Source organism: Poecile atricapillus, chromosome 5 (genome assembly GCF_030490865.1).
Source record: "Poecile atricapillus isolate bPoeAtr1 chromosome 5, bPoeAtr1.hap1, whole genome shotgun sequence".
NCBI lineage: Eukaryota > Metazoa > Chordata > Aves > Passeriformes > Paridae > Poecile > Poecile atricapillus.
Genome location: NC_081253.1, coordinates 30338058 through 30360443, shown reverse-complemented (window position 1 = coordinate 30360443; position 22386 = coordinate 30338058). Strand labels below are relative to the sequence as shown.

Below are 22386 nucleotides of genomic sequence, written 5' to 3'. Positions count from 1 at the left end.
GAGCAATTACCAGTGGAGGGTTCCATAACTCTTCTTGGTAGTGGCACTTGGTGGTACAAGGTCCAGTGGCCCCATGCTGTGGCTTGGGAGCTGCAAATTGGATATTGGGGTAAATTTGCTGTCTAGGATGAGCAGGATTGCTGGAGAGGTAGAGGGTTTGCCCCATTTGGGGTTTTTCAAGACTCAGTTAATGGAACTGTGGCAAGAGCACTGCATTGAGTGGGAGGCTGGAGGAGATGACCTCCAGATGTCCCTTCTGACCTGCAGGCTATGTTGCTGTGAGTGGTCATTTGACTTGTGTTCACGTGTGTGGTCCCTGAGGAGCTATGGAAATGCTATGTTTTCTTATCCAGGATCTGGTGCTAATCAAAAGTCAAATACATTTGACCCTTGTTGCTTGCATTAGTCGATAATAACAGGATATTTGATATATGTGGCTCTTAAATATAATCAAATGAAATCTGAGCAATTTGTGAGTCTCTTTCAGAGAGATATGGAATGGCACTAACAACTTTAAAATATTATCTAGACAATAAGTTGTCTAGAGTTGTCCAGAAGTATTTTAGGGGAGCTTCACTTTTTTGGAAGGTATGGGCCTTATTTTTCCAGTAATAGAATGTTTTTGTGCTTTTAATATTGACTTCCTGAAAAAGACTAATAAAACTTGAAGATTAGTTTTTGAAGATTAACTGGTAGTCATAGATGGGTAAGTGCCATTGACCACAATCAGTGTAATTTTCAGGGGAAAAATATGTGTATGCTGCAAATACAAGACTCATCTCCAAAACCCAGATAATCTCAAATTTCTTTTAGGGTCCATGTTTGTCCAGTATTTTTATGTATGATGTACATATTTTTGTGCGGTTTTAAAATCAGTATTTTTTCAAATTTGGAGATAAAGAAACAGCAAATAAAGAATTCAAACCTGTCATGATATTAATGTATTGAGAATTGTTTGAGGTTTTCAGACACCAGAATGCTCAGAAGTCAACACTGTAGTTGAAAGGCACAGCAAAAATGTTAGTTAAAAAAGAAGAGGGTAATTTGTGGAAGATAGATTATTTGGGAAAAATTACATGGCTGATGAAGAGGGTGTTTTAGAAAAAGGAGATAGAAAAGGTGATTCATTCAGCAGCCAAGAATGACTTAGTGCAAAGATACTGTTAGTATGGAGATCAGTGGGAAAAAGGAAAATATAATTGTAGCAGGCATGTGCAAGTCAGCTATGAAGTAAGTTGAATTCTTAAATGAGGAGGATTCCTAACTTTCAAGAAAATAAATGATACCAAACCAAAAAATGTACTGGATTACAGTTACTGGTTTGTTAAGTAGGATAAGGCTGAGTGTGTTCTAAGCTGTAAAATAGTGTGCTCAGAATTATAAAATGTTGCATATAGTGTTGTATTACAGTATTTTTTAAAAGTTTAAGGTTGTATGATAGCTATTCTGTAATAGTAGCTTTTCAGTCATCAATAGATCTAGAATAATTTTTCACTTAGGCACTTGACTGGTTTTGTTTGACAACATGTCTTGGAATATATTTGTAATTAAGAACTTTATTTTACAGACAGGCCTCATAACCCTATGGTGAATGCTGGAGCAATTGTGATCACATCTTTAATCAAGGTAAAAAATTAATTTTTAGTTTCTCTCCAAGTATTTCAGTAGAATGTAGGAAAAGATGTCATGTGCAGATTGTAAGCTGTATTTGATTTTTGTTTGTGATATCTGATGGCACTTTACTCATTAGCGGGTAGATAAGCTCTGATATTTTGGGAATTGTAACCCTTCCAAACGAATGCAGTGTTAGAATAGCAGTTTCTAACAAGTATCAGTGCATCTGAAAAACTCTTTTTTCCTTGATGGCATTAGATTTGTTTCCTTCTTGAGCTGCACAACACTTGATATTCTCTTGAGAGTGTCGGCTTCTATTTGTTAATTGCTGAGGAAGTATATTTCTCAGGAATATACTTTATAGCACTCAGAAGTACATTTCTGAGTGTCTAGTGCCCTTAAAGAGCATAAAGTTACAAGAGTATTTCTTGCAGTATGGAAGAAATGGAAGATACTGTAATTTGTACAGGAGCAATGCTGCAATATCTGAATGTCAGTTTTATGTTGAATTTGTGTGCTGTTAACATCCTGCACCACTAAATTATGTTGAGCTTCTATAGTACATAGTTGCTGTTGGGATGTAAGTGTGCTTTCATAAATAAGAGTGTTTGAAAACAGTTACTTATTTTCCCAAGCACACCGCGTCTGAATAATGACTTTACATCTTTAGTCCATGATCTTGAGACTTGTGGAAAACTGTATTTTATTTATTTAGTAGAACAACTGTATAAATGTCTTGAAGTTGTTAATGGTATAAACTCCATGTAATGTTAATGCTTGCCAGATACTTGACTTGTATTTTCTGCTAGTCTCAGTAGCCACAGGTACAAAAAAATTTAATATTTTCTTCTAAGGGTACCTGCATAGAATTCTGGGGAACATGTCAGTCCCCTGGAATTTTTGAGTAGTAAACTTGATATTGTTACTTCAGAGGTCTAAAAGTCTTGTGTACAACCTGTTTTTGGTTGCATTCAAAGTCCAGTGTGTTTCCTACCCCCTGTTTCCAAAACGTTGATTTTAAAATTACTTAGATCATGATTTTCTGTTATTTTATATTTAAAGAAGGTGTAAGAACTCCTGCTTAAAGACATTTATCTTTGATAGCTGTAGGTGAAAGAAAATGGCCTTAAGTATGACAGGTAAATTTATTCACATTTAATATTTTTTAAAGGTTGACTGAGCATTGAAATTCACTTGGATAATAGTGAATTTTAAAATCTGATTTAACACATTTGTCTGAAATGTCAAAATGTTAGTCCAACTACAACATGCCCTACTGATCATAAGGCAAAACAAAAGCATGTGCCTCTTGCAGAAGGCACGTAGTTCTTGATAAATGGTGTACTTCTGAATAGATAACATGGATTAGTTTAATGCATGCAGCTGTGGTATTTGTTAGACGGATGGGGGATTGGTTTTGCTGGGTGGCTTTTTTTAACTTTTATTTGTTTTTTTTCTGTAATGTTTTTACAATGAGTATTGCATTGCACTCACATTTCTGCATGTGGTAACTGCACGTCTAGTGGACACGTATCTTACTTATCGCACCATTATTTGTTTTCAGTGTGATTAAAATGTAGATTATTTTCTGTACTGCTTTCACTAAGATACCATTTATCATTTGAATAACTAACCAAGCTAAATATATTCTGAAGACAATTACGTAGAGGGTCACAGGTACAAAACTACTTAATAGCTGTAATTTTTGTGAGGGAACTTCTTTACAATTTGCAACTTAACGTTATTCCTACTAACCACTGAATGACATAATTCACATTTGCATTTGATCTAATATCAAACGTACCTTTCTTCTGAAAAAGGTGGCTTCATTAACTCATGTTTTGCCCTCAGTTTCTCTGCATTTATTCTTTTTATTTAAGGTATTACAGGTGTTGAAGACAGTGTATGGCTCTTAGATTACAAGAAAATTTAAATTCACCATGTATTGCAGATTTATCTAATGATAGCATGTTAATAACTATAGAGAGATTGTTGCTATTTTTCATGGTTAAGAATGCTTTTACCCTCTTTGAGATTCATGATCTCTTTCCGAGAAATGGATCCAAGAACTCTTTCAGTGTTCCCATGCGTTGTACTGAGTTTAGCAACTGTTAAAAGACGTGATTGTGCACCCAGCTGTCCTTAGACCCTGGCACAAATTATGATTGTTGAGGAGAGATGATGCTTGGAGTAGTCTCTCTCAGAATATGTTAACATGTAATATGTTAACATTTCAAGGGTAAAAAAGGCTCTTAGCATCACATACCCAGTTCTGAGTGCTGTCAGAATTTGGTGTTCCTGCCTCGGAACAGAGCAAGGACCTAAACTGTAATGCTACATTGTCTTTGCAATCCATAATAATAAATAATTAGGGGTATGTGCATGTTAAGTTCTAAGTTTGTTTGAGTTACTTAGGCATGGTTGTATCCTACTCCTGCCATCTTAAGTGGTTTTCCAGCTGCCCTGTGTTTGGGACTACAGTGTATTTACATTCTGGTGCCTTAACCCCTGTCTCTGTTCTAATAGTACTTGCATTACACTCCACAGATTGTTCCAGCAGTTTAAAGCATTTATCTGCAATAAAAATGCATTAGCAAAAGGACATCCTACAGGTCACTTTTAAAGAAATAAAATTTAAAAAAACCCACTAAGGCCCTTTTCCCTTGTTGATAATTGTACAGCCATTTGCCTGTATTGCTAGTTATATAAATGACATAGTTAAAACAATTTTCAAATAATTTTTATCAAAAGAAAATTGTAGTGGCAATTACAGGAATTTGTGGAAAGGTGGTATGAGATAAAACAGTAATTTTTATCATGTCTCCAAGGAAATACAGGTGCTTGAAAGAAGGTGATTCAACTCTTGTACAGATTTAGTACAGATTCAGTGCATCTTCCTGTACATCACATTGGCTGGGAAAAGTCTTTAATGTCTGCAGCATGGATAGATTTTACTGCTTTGATCTGTTAAGTTTTCTTAAACTCAATTCTCAAAGCTTGTCAGCTCCAGGAATATCAGTGATTTTGTCAGGGACTTCCCACTTCCACATTTCCTTTACTGACTGTCACATTAGAAGTACAGGTGAGAGGAAGAGGAAGGGTTCAGAGAGAAATATGTGGAAGAAGGCAGATAGCTGTGGATGGAATCACCAGAGGACAAGGGATTAATCTTAAGTGATTTTTAGTATATGCTTTAACATTCCCGTAATTCATCTGTAAATAAAAGTTCTCCTAACCTAACAGCAAAGGTTCAGGCAAATACAGGATCTTTAGATCCTCTTAAGTGCTGGCAGCCACATGCAGGACCTTAGTGTGGACTCAAATGTTCACTGAAGGAAGGTGTTATGTGGGAAGTATTTAGACATGTTGGCAATAGCAAAATTTATAGTTGTTGTAAAATATTTGGTGTACAAGAAAACGAAAACTGATCTTGCTGACCCTAAAAAGACCTTAGTTCAATGGAAGCTTTTTTTATTGTATGAAACTTGGAGGGGATTGTGATATATTTAAGAACTTTTTAAATATGCTGATAAATCACAAAATAAATGAGGCAAAGAGTGGTAGAAAAAACCTGTCTAGCTGTGTCAAGGATCTGTTTGCTGTCAGGATTCAGTTATTAGGAAATCTATGCAGTTACAGTTCAATACTAGAGAGGTGGGAAAATGCATGGTTTTTTTGACAATACAGCTGCAATAAATAGTACTGATTTAGCTTAACTGCTCTATGCTGTCACTTGAGTTATCCTTCTTCATAGACTGATGTGTAAATGGTGCATACAAACCACTTTACAACATGTGTTGGTGTTGTGATCTTCTCTGCCAGATACTTGTCTTTACTTTGGTGATGTTACCTCTCTTCCTAGGTTATTAAATTTCATGTGGTAACTAATTTGTAATAGAATTTACATCCATGTTTTTCTCTACTTTTTATTAAAACTCAAGTATACTGGATGTTACCTGACATCGAATATTTAGTAGATTCTGTGAAATAACATGTTAAGTGGTCACACATGCAGAGGAGTGAAGGACACAAAAAAAGAATCTTACAGGGATTTGAAATTTTGGTAGCGCTGATCTTAGGTCAAATACTGTGTCACAGTGTACTCTCAAGTGTTTCAGAGCTGAAACGGTGCACTGAACTGAAGACACCAGTTCTCACAGAACAGGACCATCTTAACAAATAAAATATAAAACATGTGTAAGTAGAGAAAGCTAAAATACAGTTGTTAACTTAAAATTTCTTGCACTCTGACATAGAATTACGATTTTTTTTTTTTGTTAATGGATATTTTCATCACAGTATAGTGTTAGATTATAAATCTGGCTTTAAATATTCCAGAAATAATTTTATAAAAATAATCTTCTAATATTAGAGGATTATAAACATCTAATGATCCAGGTGTTTTTATTAGCTTTGCTTAGATTCAAAATTGAGAAAAAGCTTTAGTGAGAGACATGTGCTAAGAGCTTATCTGGTCTAATCATAGGAACAGTGCTGATCAATGAAAAGTGGCTAATACTAACTGCTTTGCTAATAAATTTTGCCTAATTTTGTTGTTGCAAGCTCTGGTGAGTATCCATGGGTCTCTTTCCTATGTAGGCATGTAGCCTTTGTAACTGTTTATATTTTTTAGTAGAAAAACAAGTAGTATAGTACAAGTACCGTATTTAAAAAAAATAAATAAATCAGTAGAACCTGACACAGTCAAAAAATTCAAATTTATGATTGACAGCTGTAGTGTCCATTGGGGTTTTAAGTGTTTACAAAATCATATCAAGCTGTCTTCTGCAAATTTGAATTTTCTGCCTATCAAACTGCTTCAGTCTTAACATTATAAATTTAATTTTGTATTCATTTAGAAGTCTTTTCTCATATGCATATACACACAAGCATGTATAAGTGTGTATATGAACATGGTCCTGTAAATGTACAAAGTGTTTGTGGAGTTTAGTGCATGGAATGTTTTTTTTTTTATGTTCTAGACAGGTTGAATTGCATCTGAACTTTAAAAATGCTTTTTAAGAAATATTGTCACTGTGCCCCCAAACCCATAGGTTTATACAGTCAAGCTAAAAATAAGAAGCACTTGAAGAAGATCAGAAGTTTCCTTGTCCCTTGTACTTGTTTAAATTATGATGGAAAAGCTGCTCGGTACTCTGAATGATAGGATTTTACATTTGCAATTGAATTCTAATCATAGAATGTGTGTTGCCACTGTGTCTCTCCAGCTTTTTAGGAGGAGCAGGACACCTCTGTCAGCTGCTGAAAGAGGGGAACTAATCTCTTGGGGTTTTTAGTCATCATGTGTATGGAAGCAGAGTTTCTTGTTTCAGTAATATGTTGGTATTAAATCCCTACTGAGGTCTTGCTCGTGTGATTGCTTAAGCAAGCAGTTCAGGTGTATGAGCAGTCTGGTTTCAGTAACAATGCTTTTGTGTGTGATACAAAATTCCTGCACAAGTGTATGGAACATCAAGGACTAGAAACTCATCATCTGGCTTACTATGCTGAAGATTTTCTTCCCAAAATATGAGTTTAGTTGTGAACTTTAAAGAGGAAAGCTTTTTTTTTAATAAAAAGTCGATGTGGAAAAAGTTTGCGTTGAGTCTTTTGCCCACCAATTTTATGTGCTGCTGGTAAAGCCATGTTTTTGTTGAAGGGAATATTTTTTTTCCACTGGGCAGAACAAAAAAGTGAAGTATTATGTATTTATATTTTTGCAGAAAGCATGATCCCTTTCTCCCTCTTTTCTTTTTTTTTTTAACAAAAGAACCTGTTTCAATTTATTATACATGTCTAACCATACAATTATCAATGCAGCATCCCATAACTAATGCTGACCCACTTTCCCAGAAAAAGATGTTCATTGTGCATTTGAAAGGTTAAAAAGGTTTTTGTGGTTTAAATGTTGTTACATATTTTACAGCATTAGGATCTATGGAATATTTTGACAACTGCAACAGTTCAATGAAGTTGGTAATTTCTTCTTTTAATTATTTTTCATTGAACAGATTTGGAGTTAAATTTTTAAGATTTGTGTTCTGGTGTATTATACAGGAACATTTTGATTAAATGTATCATGCATTTTTTTATCTAATTGAAAATTAGCTAGAAATTATTGCCTTTAGGAGTAAGGTTATTAGCCTTTAAACATAAGGTAACCACTGGCACATAATTTTGAGAGAACAGTGTGGTGTTCCTTTCACCAGTGATTGTACGTGTGTGTCTGCACATCCTCCTGTAGATGAGCTGAAGCATGGGCTTCCAAGATTATCTGCAACACCCTAATCCACATACAGAGTGGGAAATGAGACTGGCTTTATGCATTTCATTAAGTAAAATACTGGTTGATATAAAGCTTTCGTTTTTTCCACTTTTCTTCCCCGTCCCCACACTGAACACAGTGCAAGTAGTGTCTTCAATTGTTTGAGATTTGTTAGTCTTGTTATTTCTGAATAGAGTGTCTTTAATATTAAAATTTTGTATTTGAATATCTTCTTCAGATACATTGTTTCCACTTGTGTATGCAATGCCACTGTTTTTTAAACTTTCAAAATTCTACTTGGCTACTTAAAAAAAAAAATTAAAATTCCCCCCAGTGGACCATGTGCTATTTTTTACCTCCCACTCCTCTTTGAATCCCTTTCGATAGGAATTTGTGATAGGTCACCCATCAGAGACCTCTAAAAAATTAATGTCTCTAACTGGCAGCTACTAAATTTGAGAATCTTCTTGAATAAGGGAGGAAAAAAAAATTCCACAAAAATAACAACCCTCATCCTCCCTGAAAAACCCAAACCAAGCCCACCCTAAGAGTTAAGTTTCACTATCATCCTTATTAAGTGGGATTTAAATTTTTCTGTACAGTGTTAGCAAAATGATATGCCCTATGATGTGAAATTCTACTTTTCTAGCTGTTTAACGATTTTAATAGGTAGGACATAAATCTGATTTTTTTTATTAATTGCAGTTATTTTCATAGTAAGGGGTAATGCTTCATGTTAAGTCTTCAGTCTAAATTCTTAGTATGGGCACTGGCCATGGAAATATTTTAACTTCAGTAACCTGAACCTCCCTATGCTCAGCTCTTTTGCTAATATGAGAATACCTTTGCCTTACTAATCTATAAAAAGTTAGTGTTTTTACTGTAATTATCCTGTTTGTAGTTACTTTTGTATTTTTTTGCCTTAGCTACTGCATTTGCTTATGCTAAGCATGTAAAGTTGAATAGAAAGCACTTAAAGCATACCTTTTTCAGTTTAAATTAATCTCCAGCATACAGGTGTTTAAGATGCATAGGATTATTTAAATGATAATCAAAAATTTACTTATCTAACACTTTAATTTTTTCATTAATATATGAAGTGATTGTAGTACCTTATTCTTAATTAGCCTCATCTTAGTTATATGCATTAGAATCCTAATACTGTTAAGTAAACTAACTTTGTTCCTTTGTTAACAATTTTTGTTAATTATTTTTTCTTTTCTTGCAGCAAGGAGCAAATAACGCAGAAAAATTTGACTACGTAAGTTAACGTTTTAACTTCTCTTTTTAAACTAAACTCAGTGGTAAAAGTTTCAAGATGGCAAGGGAATTGAAAGTGAAATTTTAGTAAAACACTGTGTTTTTTGTCTTTGTAGATGTCCTTGGTTGTTTAAATATTTAGTGATTTGAATTGCATTTATAAAATGGAGTTGCAAGATTTAGGGTAAGGCTGGGTTGAAAGTTCATAACCTTTTTATGTGTAAAAATATTACTTTTCCTCGTCTTTGTCTCTGACAGGTGATGCAGTTCATGAATAAAATGGCTGGTAATGAGTATGTTGGATTCAGTAATGCTACGTAAGTGTTTTTCATTAACTTAATTAGATTAGCTGGAAAGTGTTTCAATTGTGAATTGGTATATTGAGCTTATGACAAAGTTCAGTTTTTTACATTTCAGCTGGCATTTCATCCCTTTTACTGGACGGTGTCTTTGTCTTACAATTTACAACTAAACTTGTGCATGTCTCTGACATCAGTGTGGCTAAATTTCACCTAAAAGTGTTGGTTACCTCTTTGAAAATTTCATTATTCTATCTTAGTGCTCTGTTGGTGCTATGGCAATGAGAGCTGTAAGTGCAACTCTTCTCTTCCTGGCAATCATATTAAAAATTAAACTCTGCATGTTGGTGGCTGCATAGCAAATGTTTAGAAAGCATAGTTCACACAACTGGGACTCCTTCTGCTTTTTTATTTTGCATATTTAAATTCTTTTCTCAAACAAACAGTTGCCCTCATAAACTCAGTGTATAGGATTCTAAAAATCTTGAGAGCTCTTTCAGGCAGCATGGGGGTAATCATGAAGATTTCCTTTAGCAGAGTTGCTTCCAGGTTGCCAGCTGCAATGCACTTGCAGAGGTGTTTTTCCTGAGCTTTGTCACAGTAAAAGGTGTGTAACTGTAGAAGGAACCAGGCAGATGTTCGTCCTTTAGGTTTCATCCTTACCTTTATCATCACAGTGAGGAATGCAGCTGTCAGTCTGGTCATTGTGTGACCTGCTGTGTGATCCTCAAATTCCTCTGCTTTGGGCACTGCCTCAGTGTGGGATGGTCCATTCCAGTCTGGCCTATTTAGAAATGCTCCCAGGATTAGGATTTTACCCTCCTTTGCCTTCTCTCCAAGTCAGCTTCTGTTGTGTAGGTAACCAGTAATGTGTGTATTTGAGTGCCAGTGCTGATTCACTCTAACTGGGTGAACTGGGATGAGCTGCTGTGGCCACTTCCCTGAACAGAATATTTGTGTTCAGGAGTGAATGTATCCTTCACATGGAATTTTACTGAATTACGTTATATATTTTGAGTTCAACGATTTTTGGGGTTTTTTTTGGAAAGTTTGACATACTGCCTTGTCTTTTTTTTTTTTTCCCTCTTTTAGGTTCCAGTCTGAAAGAGAGAGTGGAGATAGAAACTTTGCAATTGGCTATTACTTGAAAGAAAAAAAGGTTAATTTCTTTTCTTCTTAAATGTATTTTGAAGATGGTGTGCTGGATTTTATTCATAGTCCATGAAGACTTTTAATTTATTTTATGTACAGTATGGCACAAATTATTACTGGATATGTCTTATCAATGTTATTTAAATGCTGTGATTTTAAAAGTGTCATATTTATGCCATTCTAATAAATATTTAACAATACTCTAAATATTTTTGTGTTGTAGCCATGGTAATTTGTTTTATTTGTTGTAAAATGTATAAATACGCTGTAGAGATGACTTTATAAAACTCCTGGATGCATTTTTCAGTTTGCTTATTTCAAGTTGTTGAAAATTATACTGAAAAGTATTTTAGTACCTAGTTTATTGATACTGCTGCAGTGTTACTTTTAAATTCGATATCATTAAGTATTTCTACTTACTACATTTAAATGTTTATGTTAAAATACGCCTAATGCTTAGTATGCTGACAAAAATATAGCTTAATTCATATCTTTCTAAAAGTGATACTTGAAAAAGAATAGTAATAGGTTTTACCTAAAGATGCTTTATTTTTCTTCCTCAGTGCTTTCCTGAAGGCACGGATATGGTCGCTATACTAGACTTCTATTTTCAGGTAACTGACTTTAAAATCGATACTCACTATAGGCTTAGAATTGCTATTATAAGCAGCAGAAGCTGATTTGTGCCTAGACATGGAGGCTTTAATGACTTGCAGTTAAATGTCAGCTTCTGTTTAACTCTGGAAATGACAGACGTATGTTTGTATCCAGATTTGCTTTTGTTTAGGTGATCTACTGGAGTGTCTTTATTGCTATTAGAAACTAGCAATAATCTTTAAACCACTAGAAGTTAGAAGCTTGGGATATCTTGTATTACTTCAGTGAGTTTGAGAAAGCACTTCTTTGGGTTGCTGTTTCTTACTGTGCTGTGGAGTAGTTTAACCTCTGTGTAACTGGAGAATGCATGCTGATCTGTAGGCTCAAGGGGAGGAATGGGAATATCTCCTCCTTTTGGTTTAATTCAATGATTTTGAGAATATATATATATATATATATATATTTTTTCTTCCCCCCCCCCCCTTTTTTTTTCTTTTTTCACTTTATTTACAAGTTATTGATTTGCAAGTTATTTGCAGCTGTCACAGAATGAGAACTTGGCAAGTGTGAGGTATTTCCTCAGTAAGGGTTTCCTAAGGTTTAAATGTTCACAACTCAACCCTGCTGTGTAGAGTTCTCAAGAGGCAGTTCAAGTTGTGTTACTGATTCATTTCATCTGGGAGAGTTAAAAAAACCCCACAGAGCTGAGTTCTCAGAATCTGTTTTTGACTTGGAGACTTGCTGTTACTTATGCAAATTATAAGCCATTATTTTCGAAATGCCAATTTTATTTGAGTTTTTTGTGTTGGGATGCACCTGCTCTTGTCTTTAGATCAGATGAGTGCTTGTGAAGTTAGGTATATGTGATTACCTGTAGTTAATGTTTTGTTGAGTTAGAAACTAGGTACAAGCTAGTAGTCTATTCTGAACTTGTGACAGAAGAGAACATGTAATTTATTTGAATTTATGGTGTAAACACACTTTTTGAATGCCTTGTGTCCCACTGCCTGAATATGTTTTTCTAAGTGGAAGCTATTCATAAATTAAGAAATGTTAAAGCTTACTTTTCTGATGTATTTTAATTTGGCCTCATTTTTGTGCATTCTTATCTCTGATTTAATGACCATGTGTCATTCTTTCTTTTTTCCCTTGAAAAAACCCGTTTTCACTCCATGCTCAGGAAAAGGGTAGCTCATACACGAGCAGCATTTCTGTTTTCTTGTTAGGGTACAATGCTTACCTTTCCAACACTCAGATTATTCTTAAAAGTCTAGTTTTTTCCTTTTCTTTGGGATTTCTAGAATGCTCCTTCCTCCCTTTTGTAACTGGGAACTTTCTGAGAAGGAATAAATGTTTTTGCCTTTTATCTCTGTAAATTGAGGATGGATTATTCTCAGTTAAGACAAAGAGGTACAAAATGCAGGTGCTTAAACTGAGAACCTAGAAACAAGTTTTTTTTTTTTTGAAAGTAGGTGATATTATGTAATACTTCATATGTTTAAAACACGGTTGCCATTTTAGATGCGTCTCTGACAATCTCTTGATTTGCAACTCCAGTTGATTGGACTAGGATGTATTGAGTTTGGCACCCGGAAAATAAGAATTCCAGGTAGTAACTACTCATGCAAACGTGGCTTAGGTAACTTCATGAAGTATCATGTAATGACTGTTTGGCAAAAGCAAGAATACGAGCACTAGTTTGTTTACATTTTAGAGCAGCATTTCAGCTTCAGGTTGAAACCAACTTATCTTTTGGTTTCTGCAGAAATGAGGCAGCATCAGGTGATGGCATCATATCACATTTCCTGATGTGTCACCAAAGTATGTATAGTCTGTACTGAAGCAGGGATCCTGGGAAAAACTATTTTGTGGTTGTATCATTTCTATATGAGAAATTAAATACAAGAAAGGTGAAATAAGGCTGCATCAGCAGGAAGTGCTGGCATTAAGACTTGCATGTGCTAGAATTTGCAGCTTTAAATTGTACTTCTAGTAATGTGTGGGATTTTCTAAGGCTTTAAAATAAAAAGAACCTACCACACAAAACAAGCTCAAATTGAACAAAAACAGTCATTCTGTGGCTTTGCCATTTAAGTAGATGCAAAATACTGAGATTGTTTTACAGACCTCTTCCTCTCAAAGGAACATAAGGGGGGTGGGGGGAGGAATCGAGCAGAGACACTAACCCATAAAACTACTGTCCCCAGCTTTTAAGAGGGCTTGCAAACACTGTCACTGGGATCTTTATAGTAGAAAGATTCAGACTGTATTAATTGATGCTACTAGTGTCATCTGTAACATCTGTTATGCTACAGGTGATTTTGAGATGTTATTTTAATATTTCAATATTTTATTGATCCTGCTGTAGTTGGCCTTAGTGTGCTAGAAGTACCAGTGCTTATAATCTCTATTTCTTTTCCATAAGCTTTGCTCAATAGAAGTAACATGTGAGTCAGCAAGTGTGATGGCAGCAACTCTGGCTAATGGTGGCTTTTGCCCAATCACTGGTGAGAGAGTCCTGAGCCCTGAAGCAGTCCGGAATACCTTGAGTTTGATGCATTCCTGTGGCATGTATGATTTTTCAGGGCAGTTTGCCTTCCATGTAAGTATTTTACAGGTATTAATTACAGCTGACTAGAAAGGCTAGTCTGTCCTATTATTTTCCATGTTCTAGGGGTTGCTTCTGTGTTTTTGAGGCAGAGGAGAGGGCGTTGTATGAATTGTTTAGAAATTGAGTACACTGTAAGGGGAAATCTCACCTAGGATTCATGGCACTTCTGTGTCACATACCTTACAGCACTCTGCCTTCACATCTGGGAATCTTTTTCATATCAAAACATAAATTCTGTTCTTTAGGAAAGGCTGTTCATGAGAGAAACAGGAGCTGAAATCCTGCTGAATGGGAGTCAAAGATAGCAGAAAGTCTTTGCAGACAGTTGTTTTTTTCTTCAGCAACTCAGACTCAGAAATTGTCCTTATATGTGTGAAAATGGCTGCCATACACAGCACATGTATTGTTGCTCCTGTTTTCTAGCAGTGTGTTCCTTACATGTGTGTAATTCAAGATGGACTGCATCATATTTATGCTTTCAGTAATTTTTTTTGATCATTTTTAGTTTTTCCTTACTGCATACGTGTAAAATTGATTATGGTGTATTGTGTGACATGAAGGTTGCTGCTTGGAGAGCCACAAGGATATGTGACATGTTAGTTCCTACTGGAAAAAAAGTAATACCTTTATTCAGATTGTAAATAAGGAGGTTATTATATGATTTCATAGACACTTTCTAATTTTCTTGTGGTTTTGTTTTTTACCTTTTCCAGTCAAGATTTTTACAGCTTCATTCTACTGCCTTGTTGCAAGCTGTTCATGAGACATACACTTGTGTACTACTGCTTAGTCATAATTACTTTTTTCCTAATAGATTTAAATTATCTTCTTTCACAGTATTATTGACTCATTGTATTCCTGAGAGCAAATAGTTTTATGACTGTGAACCTTGCATTGTCACAAACTGCATCAGGTTATTGTTTATCTAAAAAGAGATAAGTAATAATGCTTTCCCAACTTCAAGTGCCTTCCAGATACATATTTTATAAATGCTACACAATAATCTTCATGAAAACACTGATGCATTGAGTTACAATCCTGAGGAACAATTGCAGAGGCCAGTTATTCTCTGATTATTCTGCAGGTTGGTCTTCCTGCAAAATCTGGAGTTGCTGGTGGGATTCTTCTGGTTGTTCCTAATGTCATGGGCTTGATGTGCTGGTCACCTCCTTTGGACAAGATGGGGAACAGTGTTAAAGGAATTCACTTTTGTCATGTAAGCAGCACTGCCCTTGGGGTTTTTTGGTTGTTTGGGTTTTTTTGTGTGTGGGGGGTTTTTTATTTTATTTTTTTTTCGGCTTTTGCAGCTGATATTTACTGAGTTTCAGTTGGCATAGCTGAGATCTAAGTGAATTAAATAGTGATTTGTGATTGTTCCCTACATAGCAAGTTTCATCTGATTCAAGGGTGAAAGTCTCAGAATAGATGTTTTCTTTCAAGTAGCAAATAGCACTTGAATTCAGTGAGCATTAAAATATGATGCCAGAAACACTGGAGAAATCTGTTGTGGAAAAGCTTTGAAAAGGAGCACTTCATGCAGTGAAAGTGCTGAACTCCAGTGTATTGCATTAAAAATCGTAGAGATCTGTTTATAGACTTTTTTCCCTCTCTTGTCATAAAGTGCAGTTTTCAGAACACTGGAAATGCAACTCTTATTTCATTGCAATAAAAGAAAAAGACTAATGAAATACTGCCATTCTGGTATATTTTTAAACTGATTTTTGTAAACCATCTGACATAAAAGATGTCCTCATAGATGATAGCCAGATGTTGGGCAAATTCTTCCTAGCTTCATGTTGTGCCAGTGAAACAGCTATGGATAGTCTGCTGATAGGAGCATTAGAAGCAGAAGAGATTTTGGGGAGGACTTTGTAATGATTAATAAAGGTATTTTGTGGGAGAGGAGAATGTAAAAAAATGTCTTGATTTTTTCTGCCCACAACTACCTTGTAATGATGATTGCTTAATTATAAATGGGAGGTTGAGCGGCAGTCAAAACTTCTCATACTTCTATTTATTGAACATTTACACATCTTCAAATCAAGATGTTACTAATTCTAGTTTAAGTACTTTAAAGTTTCATATGAAATAGTCCTGGTAATTTAAATCCTGGAATAGAGGGGTAGGTGAAGGATTTACTGCATCAGTTCTGCATTGCAGCAAGACCTTTAAACTGATACATGATTGTGGCATACAGGTAACATGAATGTAACATTCACTTTTATAAATAGAACAGCATTGCTGAGTTTTCTAATTATACCCTTTCATGTTGTAGTTCAAACTGATTGAGAAGACATTATGTCACTCATTTCTTTGTTCCATACTTTTGGTTGAAGTTTGATATACTGGACCTAGCCCAGGCTATTTTTTCTGTTCCTGATGTGTTCCATATAGCTGGAGTAGGAACTTATTAAAATAGATATTTTGCAGATTGCTCCCTGTTTCATTCTTCTGTATGAAGGAGTTCAGAGGTATTATTAGAACTTTATCCTATAGGTGTGTTATGTTCAAAGTGCCTTATGTACATGGGTATTGATTTATTAAAGAAACTTCTCGCTGGTTTAACTTACTAGGATATGATGCAAAATGTAGATGGTGGTATTATTATTAACTTAGATGTATTTGGCTATCCTATGCAGATAATAATGCATGTTCTCTAAATACTTGCAGGATCTGGTTTCTTTGTGCAATTTCCATAACTACGATAATTTGAGACACTTTGCAAAAAAGCTTGATCCTCGCAGAGAAGGCGGTGATCAGCGGGTAAGTTGAGTATTCGCTCCTAAACTTCAGAAGAAATATGGAAAGTTCTTCTCTAAATGCCAAACTGCTCAATGACATGTATTGCATCAAAGCTTTCAGATAATCTAGTTAGTGTACATTATTAGTGGACACTTACTGGGTGGACCACGGTATCACAGGGTCTTGTGTAGGAGAACTTATTACTAGATTTATAGCTCCATATCATGCAGGTCATCTCCCCTGCTAGATTAGGTAGATGGTATCTGATGGAGGTTGTAAAGAGTTTTACTGTACTGGTTGCCTTTAATAAAGACTTGACCAGCTTAGCCTTTCTGTTGTGTGCTGCAATGCACGAGGTCTGTGTTTAGCTGTATTTTCATGAGGAGATCTCTGACACCACATGACCCGCTGAGAGTTGCACAGGCAGTGAATTCAGGCACGAATAGTGTTGCAGACAAGAGCCTGCTACTTAGGGAGCAGTGTAACCAGTGTCTGGGTATGAACTGAATCCTCTCCAGCTATATTTACAAAAGATACAAGCTTGAGGGTGTTGAGATAAGGAAAACCTCTTTGTTTTCAATACCATTAATGCTTTGACTAAGGCATGAAAATTTCAATAGGTGAAGATACAGTAGAATGATTTTCAAAGTGCTTCTATTTGCATGTATACATCTAAAAAATACCCAGTTTTGAATTTGAATTTTTTATAAGTGGAAAAGAGAAACTAACAGTTTATGTGAAGAGCTGAAAAACTTGAGTCTGTTAGCAATGACTGCAAGTGTGGATTTTTTATTTTCTTCAAGTACACTAATAAATAATGTATGTTGCTTGAACAACTAGCATTCCTTTGGACCAATGGACTATGAGAATCTCCAGCAAGAACTTGCTTTAAAAGAAACAGTATGGAAAAAAGTGTCACCCGAATCAAACGAGGACATCTCCAGAACCGTAGTGTATAGAATGGAAGGTCGGGGAGAGCAGAACTAAACGAATGGGTTCTAGTTTCATTAAATTCTTCATTTTAAAAACCCTCAAGCATCTCTAGATTTAACTTTGATTTGAATATTGTTTACCTGGTGTTTCATTTATATATACATTTTGTGTAAATTCTGTATGCTATACCAAAAAGATTGTCAAAGTTCAAGGGTATGTGGGGAAAAAGCATGTGCAAACAAACCCAAAGCTGTAAACTGACTTTTGTAGTTACTTATAACACATTTAGTTTAAAAAAAAAAGGAAAGCTAAATCTTAGTGGTTTCAAAGATATACCACAAAAGTGGTATCTACCTGTTTATTTTTGTTTATATCTGAGAATTTTAAGTATATGAACTTCTGAGGCTGAGCAAGATCTTGTGTCCACTGAGCAGGGTCAGCATGTAAAGATATAATATTAATTAAAATATAAAATAGTGTTTGACAAAATACAGAAAATTCCTGAATTTCTAAATAATTGTATATTAAGTGAAGATAGGTTCTGAGTCACGTTATTACCATATCAGGGTTATTTTAATGTAAGCTTTCAAATTTTAACCAAAACGGACCCTTTGCTTATGCCGGGCTAGTGAAGTTTATTTTTTCTTTTAATCAAGCCATTAATAATTATGAATGCTAATGTTGTAATAAAGAGAGCAAAAGTGCCTGGGCAGGAGGAGTGGGGGAGGAGGAGGAAAAAAAAAACCTGTCTTGTTTGCAAGTTAACTAATGCAGCAGAAAGATTTCTGGCCCAACTATTTGGAGGAGTATCTCTCTTGCTGCTTGTGCTGCCAGCTGGTAGGTGTGACTCAGAAGTCTGCCTTACTAATAGTGCTGTGCTCCACCCTGGAAAGGAATGTAAGCAATCTGGGGTTTAGAGTGGGAACCAACTGAGCAGTGAGCAGGAAATATGTTCACAGGGAAGCAGATAGGTAGATGTTACTAGAGCTGTTTACAGTTAACTTATTTTTCATCTGTTAATGTGTGCATATGTTCATATTTGAAGATCAGAGGTTTTACTTACTTACACATAAGCAAATTCTTAAATTATCATTAATTGCTATTTTTTGGAAATGATTTTGAGTTTGCAGCTCTGTCAGCTTGCTGAGCAAGAGGACTTGCATTTTTCTACATGCAGCTGCATCTCTTAAGCTGAATAATTTGATAATTTGAGTATCTTGAGTAGGGTGTAGCTCCAAATGATACATTTAAGCTTCAGATAGGTTCAATAAGCAGTTAGGGACAGAGGTCGAAGATTTGCTAAATTCGTAAGACTTGCAGAAATTTGATTCTTAATAATGCCAAAAATCTCAGAAAAGTATTCTCTATAGAATTTTCTCCTCTCTAAATTTGCAGATAATCTGCTACGTCCCATCCCTAGAGACATCACACAGAGTACTGGTTTATCAGACTGGGGAAACTTGTCCAAGCAATGATAAATGGTATTTGTTGATTAAGATTTTAATAGACAGTGACAAACAATTCTGTAGTAACACTTTCACCTCTTCTCCCTGCTCCCTTTCCCAGTCCCTCTCCCTTTTTTGTTCATCTAAAACTCAAAAATGTTGATATGTGAGTTTTGCCTAATAGTAGAGTTAGTTTTCTCCTGCCCCTTTTTTGACCCATCTGGATGTTCATGAGTTTAGGAAGATGCATAAAACAGAGCTGATGTTCTCTGAGAAAGCAAGCTGCTCTTAATTACTCTGTTTAGGTATTGTTAGTTTTGCATAAACATTTGAAAAAGCTCTGACTAAACCTTGAATAATCTTCATTTAGCAGAGTATTGTAAAAGGATGGGCTTCCTGTCTTTGAAGCCTAGGATGAAAATATTTAAGCAAAACAATACAGAACATCAATTTTCAGTGAATTTGATGCCCGAGTGGGATGAAGAGGTAAATCTGTGGTGCAGATGTCAGTAATAAGTGTCAGTCATGAATTGCTGAATAATAAATATTTTATAATCTTATCTCTGAAGATAAAGTTAAGTTTGTTAGTGCTTATTCCCCAAAATAAAGGTAAAGTCTTGAATTACAAAAATGGCTTGTTTGAGGATTTTGCAGTAAACTAGTAGCTACAGAGACATAACAAGTATTCAGGTCCTGCAGAGCTACTTTACCTGAAATATCCTCAGTTGCAAGAGGGAACATAATATATCTGTGCTGCTAATGGAAAGAATTTACAGTGGTGACATGTTGCTGGATGACTTGCTGATTTAATTAAAAATGGAAAAGGCATGATGCAGGATTTGCTTGATCTGATTCTACCCACCTTGATTTTTAGTACTGTTTGAAGCCACTTCCAAAGATGTGGTTGAAGATGGACAATTTTTCCATTTGCAAAACTTGTGGTAGAGTCAAGTCCTGCATGGGAAATACAAAAATAAGAAAACTACTAGATCTTTAATATACATAATAAGGATATTTAGGGTACAGCTTAAACAATCTTTAAATATATATATATATATATATATATTACAGTTCTGTAATATATGCTTTTGAAGCCTGCCTCAGAATTGAAGGCAGCTCCTAGCTAGGAAGGGTCAGGCAGAGACTCCTCTGAACCAACTGTTCTGTAACTTGCCCACACCTGTAGTTTCTTGCCCTGGCTGCCACGTGTGCAGATGGCTCCTGTTGGTGGCCGAGGCCAGGGCTGGGTGTGCCGGGATGTGTCACCCACCACGGGCAGGTGCGGGAGGCCGGGGCCGCAGTTTTTTAGTCATTCCATGTGTGAAGTCTGCAACGGTTTTAGTGTTCACCTGTGCTACAGTAATAGCAATTCTTGATATTCAAGCATTTTAGCTGTTTGTTTGTTTTTCCTTGTCAGCATCATTAACATTTCATTAGAAATGTAAATGCTTTTTAAAGATTTATTTTAGCATTTGTGTTGTACCTTTTGGCTCAGTTGTTAAGTTACCTGTCTCGTTTTCCATTTTTCATTTGCATTGTATGTTATTTATGTATCTTGATTTCCAGCATGCTTATTTTTGTATTGTTTAATAAATTTATTTTAAGCTGATTTTTTATTGTATTTTTTTTTTTTTCTCTCTCAATGGAGAACAGATTTGTTCAAACACGTTTTTTAGATTGAAGTTGAGGTAGTGAGCACTCTGTTCTAAAAAAGATTCTGGAAAAGTAGGTGGAATAAGCAGATTTAGTTAAATCAGTCACTGAAAACTCCTAAGATTTTGTAAACACTTCATACAATAATTTAATTATTTTTCTCATTGAACTGTTGTCTTAGAAAGTTGAAAACAAAAATCAAAGTAGCAGAACTTTGTCACCGTGACTTTTTTAATAAAGAAGTCCTGGTGCAGTAGAATTTTAACATCACTGTGTATTTGTCTGGTTTTGAAGATACTGGTTCTGTCACATGGAAAATATATGATTAATGGTGCCAGTGCTAGCGTAGCAACTGCTGTTCCTGAGCATTATAAAGGGAAAAATACAGCTTGTAATAAATCATATGTAGCAAGGGAGGTTGTCCAAACCCCACATTGTTTTGGTAGTGATGGTGGGGCCTGCCTATACTGAGGATGGTCAGAATTGTTAATTTAGCTTTTCTGTAGACTGCTTTATAAACTGAAGTTATGTGTTCTATGGCTGTAAAATTAGCTGGATGTTCATTATACTTAAAAACATTGCATATCAAAAGAGTTTATTCTCTAAAAGTCATAAGGATGATGGAAGGAAAAAGAATAGTAGGTACAAAGAAAAAGCCACAGATGATTTACTGTAGAATTATTTTGCCTCTTATATTTTGGTTTTCAGCATATATATCATATATTTGTGTCAGAAGACCAGTGGGTGGGTAGATGAATAAAAAGGCAATGGATTCAGAGGAGGGTGGCGGGGGGATGGATTATGTTGGGTTTTTATTGCTCATGTATATATATATCTTTTGGTCTTGATACATACATGTCATTGATGCACAGTAATTTGTGAACAAAGGAATTAATTATGAGCATAATTTATGTATGATGTTTTAGTATCCTAGACGTTGTAGGCTTGTACTGTTTTTTCTTTTTTAATTTTAAAAAGATTTCTAGTATTTTTTGAAGGTTCAGAGTCAGTTATTGCAGTGGAACAAGAATATACTTGTTTCTGCAGAGTTCTTATTAGAATTACTTAAATACACCTAATAATTTGCCTTCAGTGCAGTCTCGTTGAGGATTTGAGTTCACATATGTCTGTAGTGGTTGGAGAGTTGGCAAGAGGCTTTAAATTGGGTAGAAATCTTAACCAAAGCTTTTTTGTTATGCTGGCATCTTGTCTGTTCCACGTTTGTCTAGTCTGGGAAGCACATGACTAATATATGTAAAGACATGGTTGAGTCATGCACAGTCCCATTTTCTTTCAGGAATTCATGTCCTAGTATGTTGAATAATTTAAATAGTGTAAATTATTAAACTACCTACCTTGAATCAAGCATGGTTTCTAATTTGCCATTTACTCCTAGAGAATATTGTGTGCAAAATAAAAATGCCCTCTTGTCTTCTGGTTTTCATACACATAGGAGTTAATTTTATTACTGGCATCTAATCTTGCTTTGTGCAGACTTTTGGTATCACTTGGACATTGAACATTTAAACGTTTTTGCAAGGGTTGAGTGGCACCACTCTGGACGCGGTTCAGCTACTCCTGAAAGTGCCACGTGCGTTTCTTCTGTGCATAGCAGGGGTACATAATGGTCATCTGAGGCTGCAGCTTAGCTGAATAAAGCCTAGAATGGAGTTGAGTGGCAGATGCATGGTGGGGAGCTAGTTTGTTGGGTATTTTGTTTGTTATTTTGTTTTTTTTACCTGTTTAGTTTGAACAGGACTTAATTGAAGCAATAAAACTGGCATGGGTGCTTGATCGAGGGCGAGGCAGGTGGAT

The 22386-nt window shown here is 35.4% G+C and overlaps 1 protein-coding gene across 2 annotated transcripts in view; it reads left to right on the top strand.

Moving 5' to 3' along the window:
• The window catches only part of GLS (glutaminase), a 60537-nt gene that overhangs the window by 19669 nt on the left and 18482 nt on the right, over nucleotides 1-22386 (top strand). Inside the window, exons 7-15 of one of the 2 annotated variants that reach the window (XM_058840628.1) lie at nucleotides 1568-1626; nucleotides 9108-9140; nucleotides 9398-9456; nucleotides 10531-10597; nucleotides 11154-11204; nucleotides 13613-13789; nucleotides 14883-15014; nucleotides 16469-16561; nucleotides 17381-20527. In XM_058840628.1, coding sequence (XP_058696611.1) covers nucleotides 1568-1626; nucleotides 9108-9140; nucleotides 9398-9456; nucleotides 10531-10597; nucleotides 11154-11204; nucleotides 13613-13789; nucleotides 14883-15014; nucleotides 16469-16561; nucleotides 17381-17527 — 818 coding nt within the window. In that variant the 3' untranslated portion in view covers nucleotides 17528-20527. Of the gene's footprint in view, nucleotides 1-1567; nucleotides 1627-9107; nucleotides 9141-9397; nucleotides 9457-10530; nucleotides 10598-11153; nucleotides 11205-13612; nucleotides 13790-14882; nucleotides 15015-16468; nucleotides 16562-17380; nucleotides 20528-22386 lie in introns of those variants that run through there. The other variant, XM_058840627.1, reaches the window with a different exon arrangement.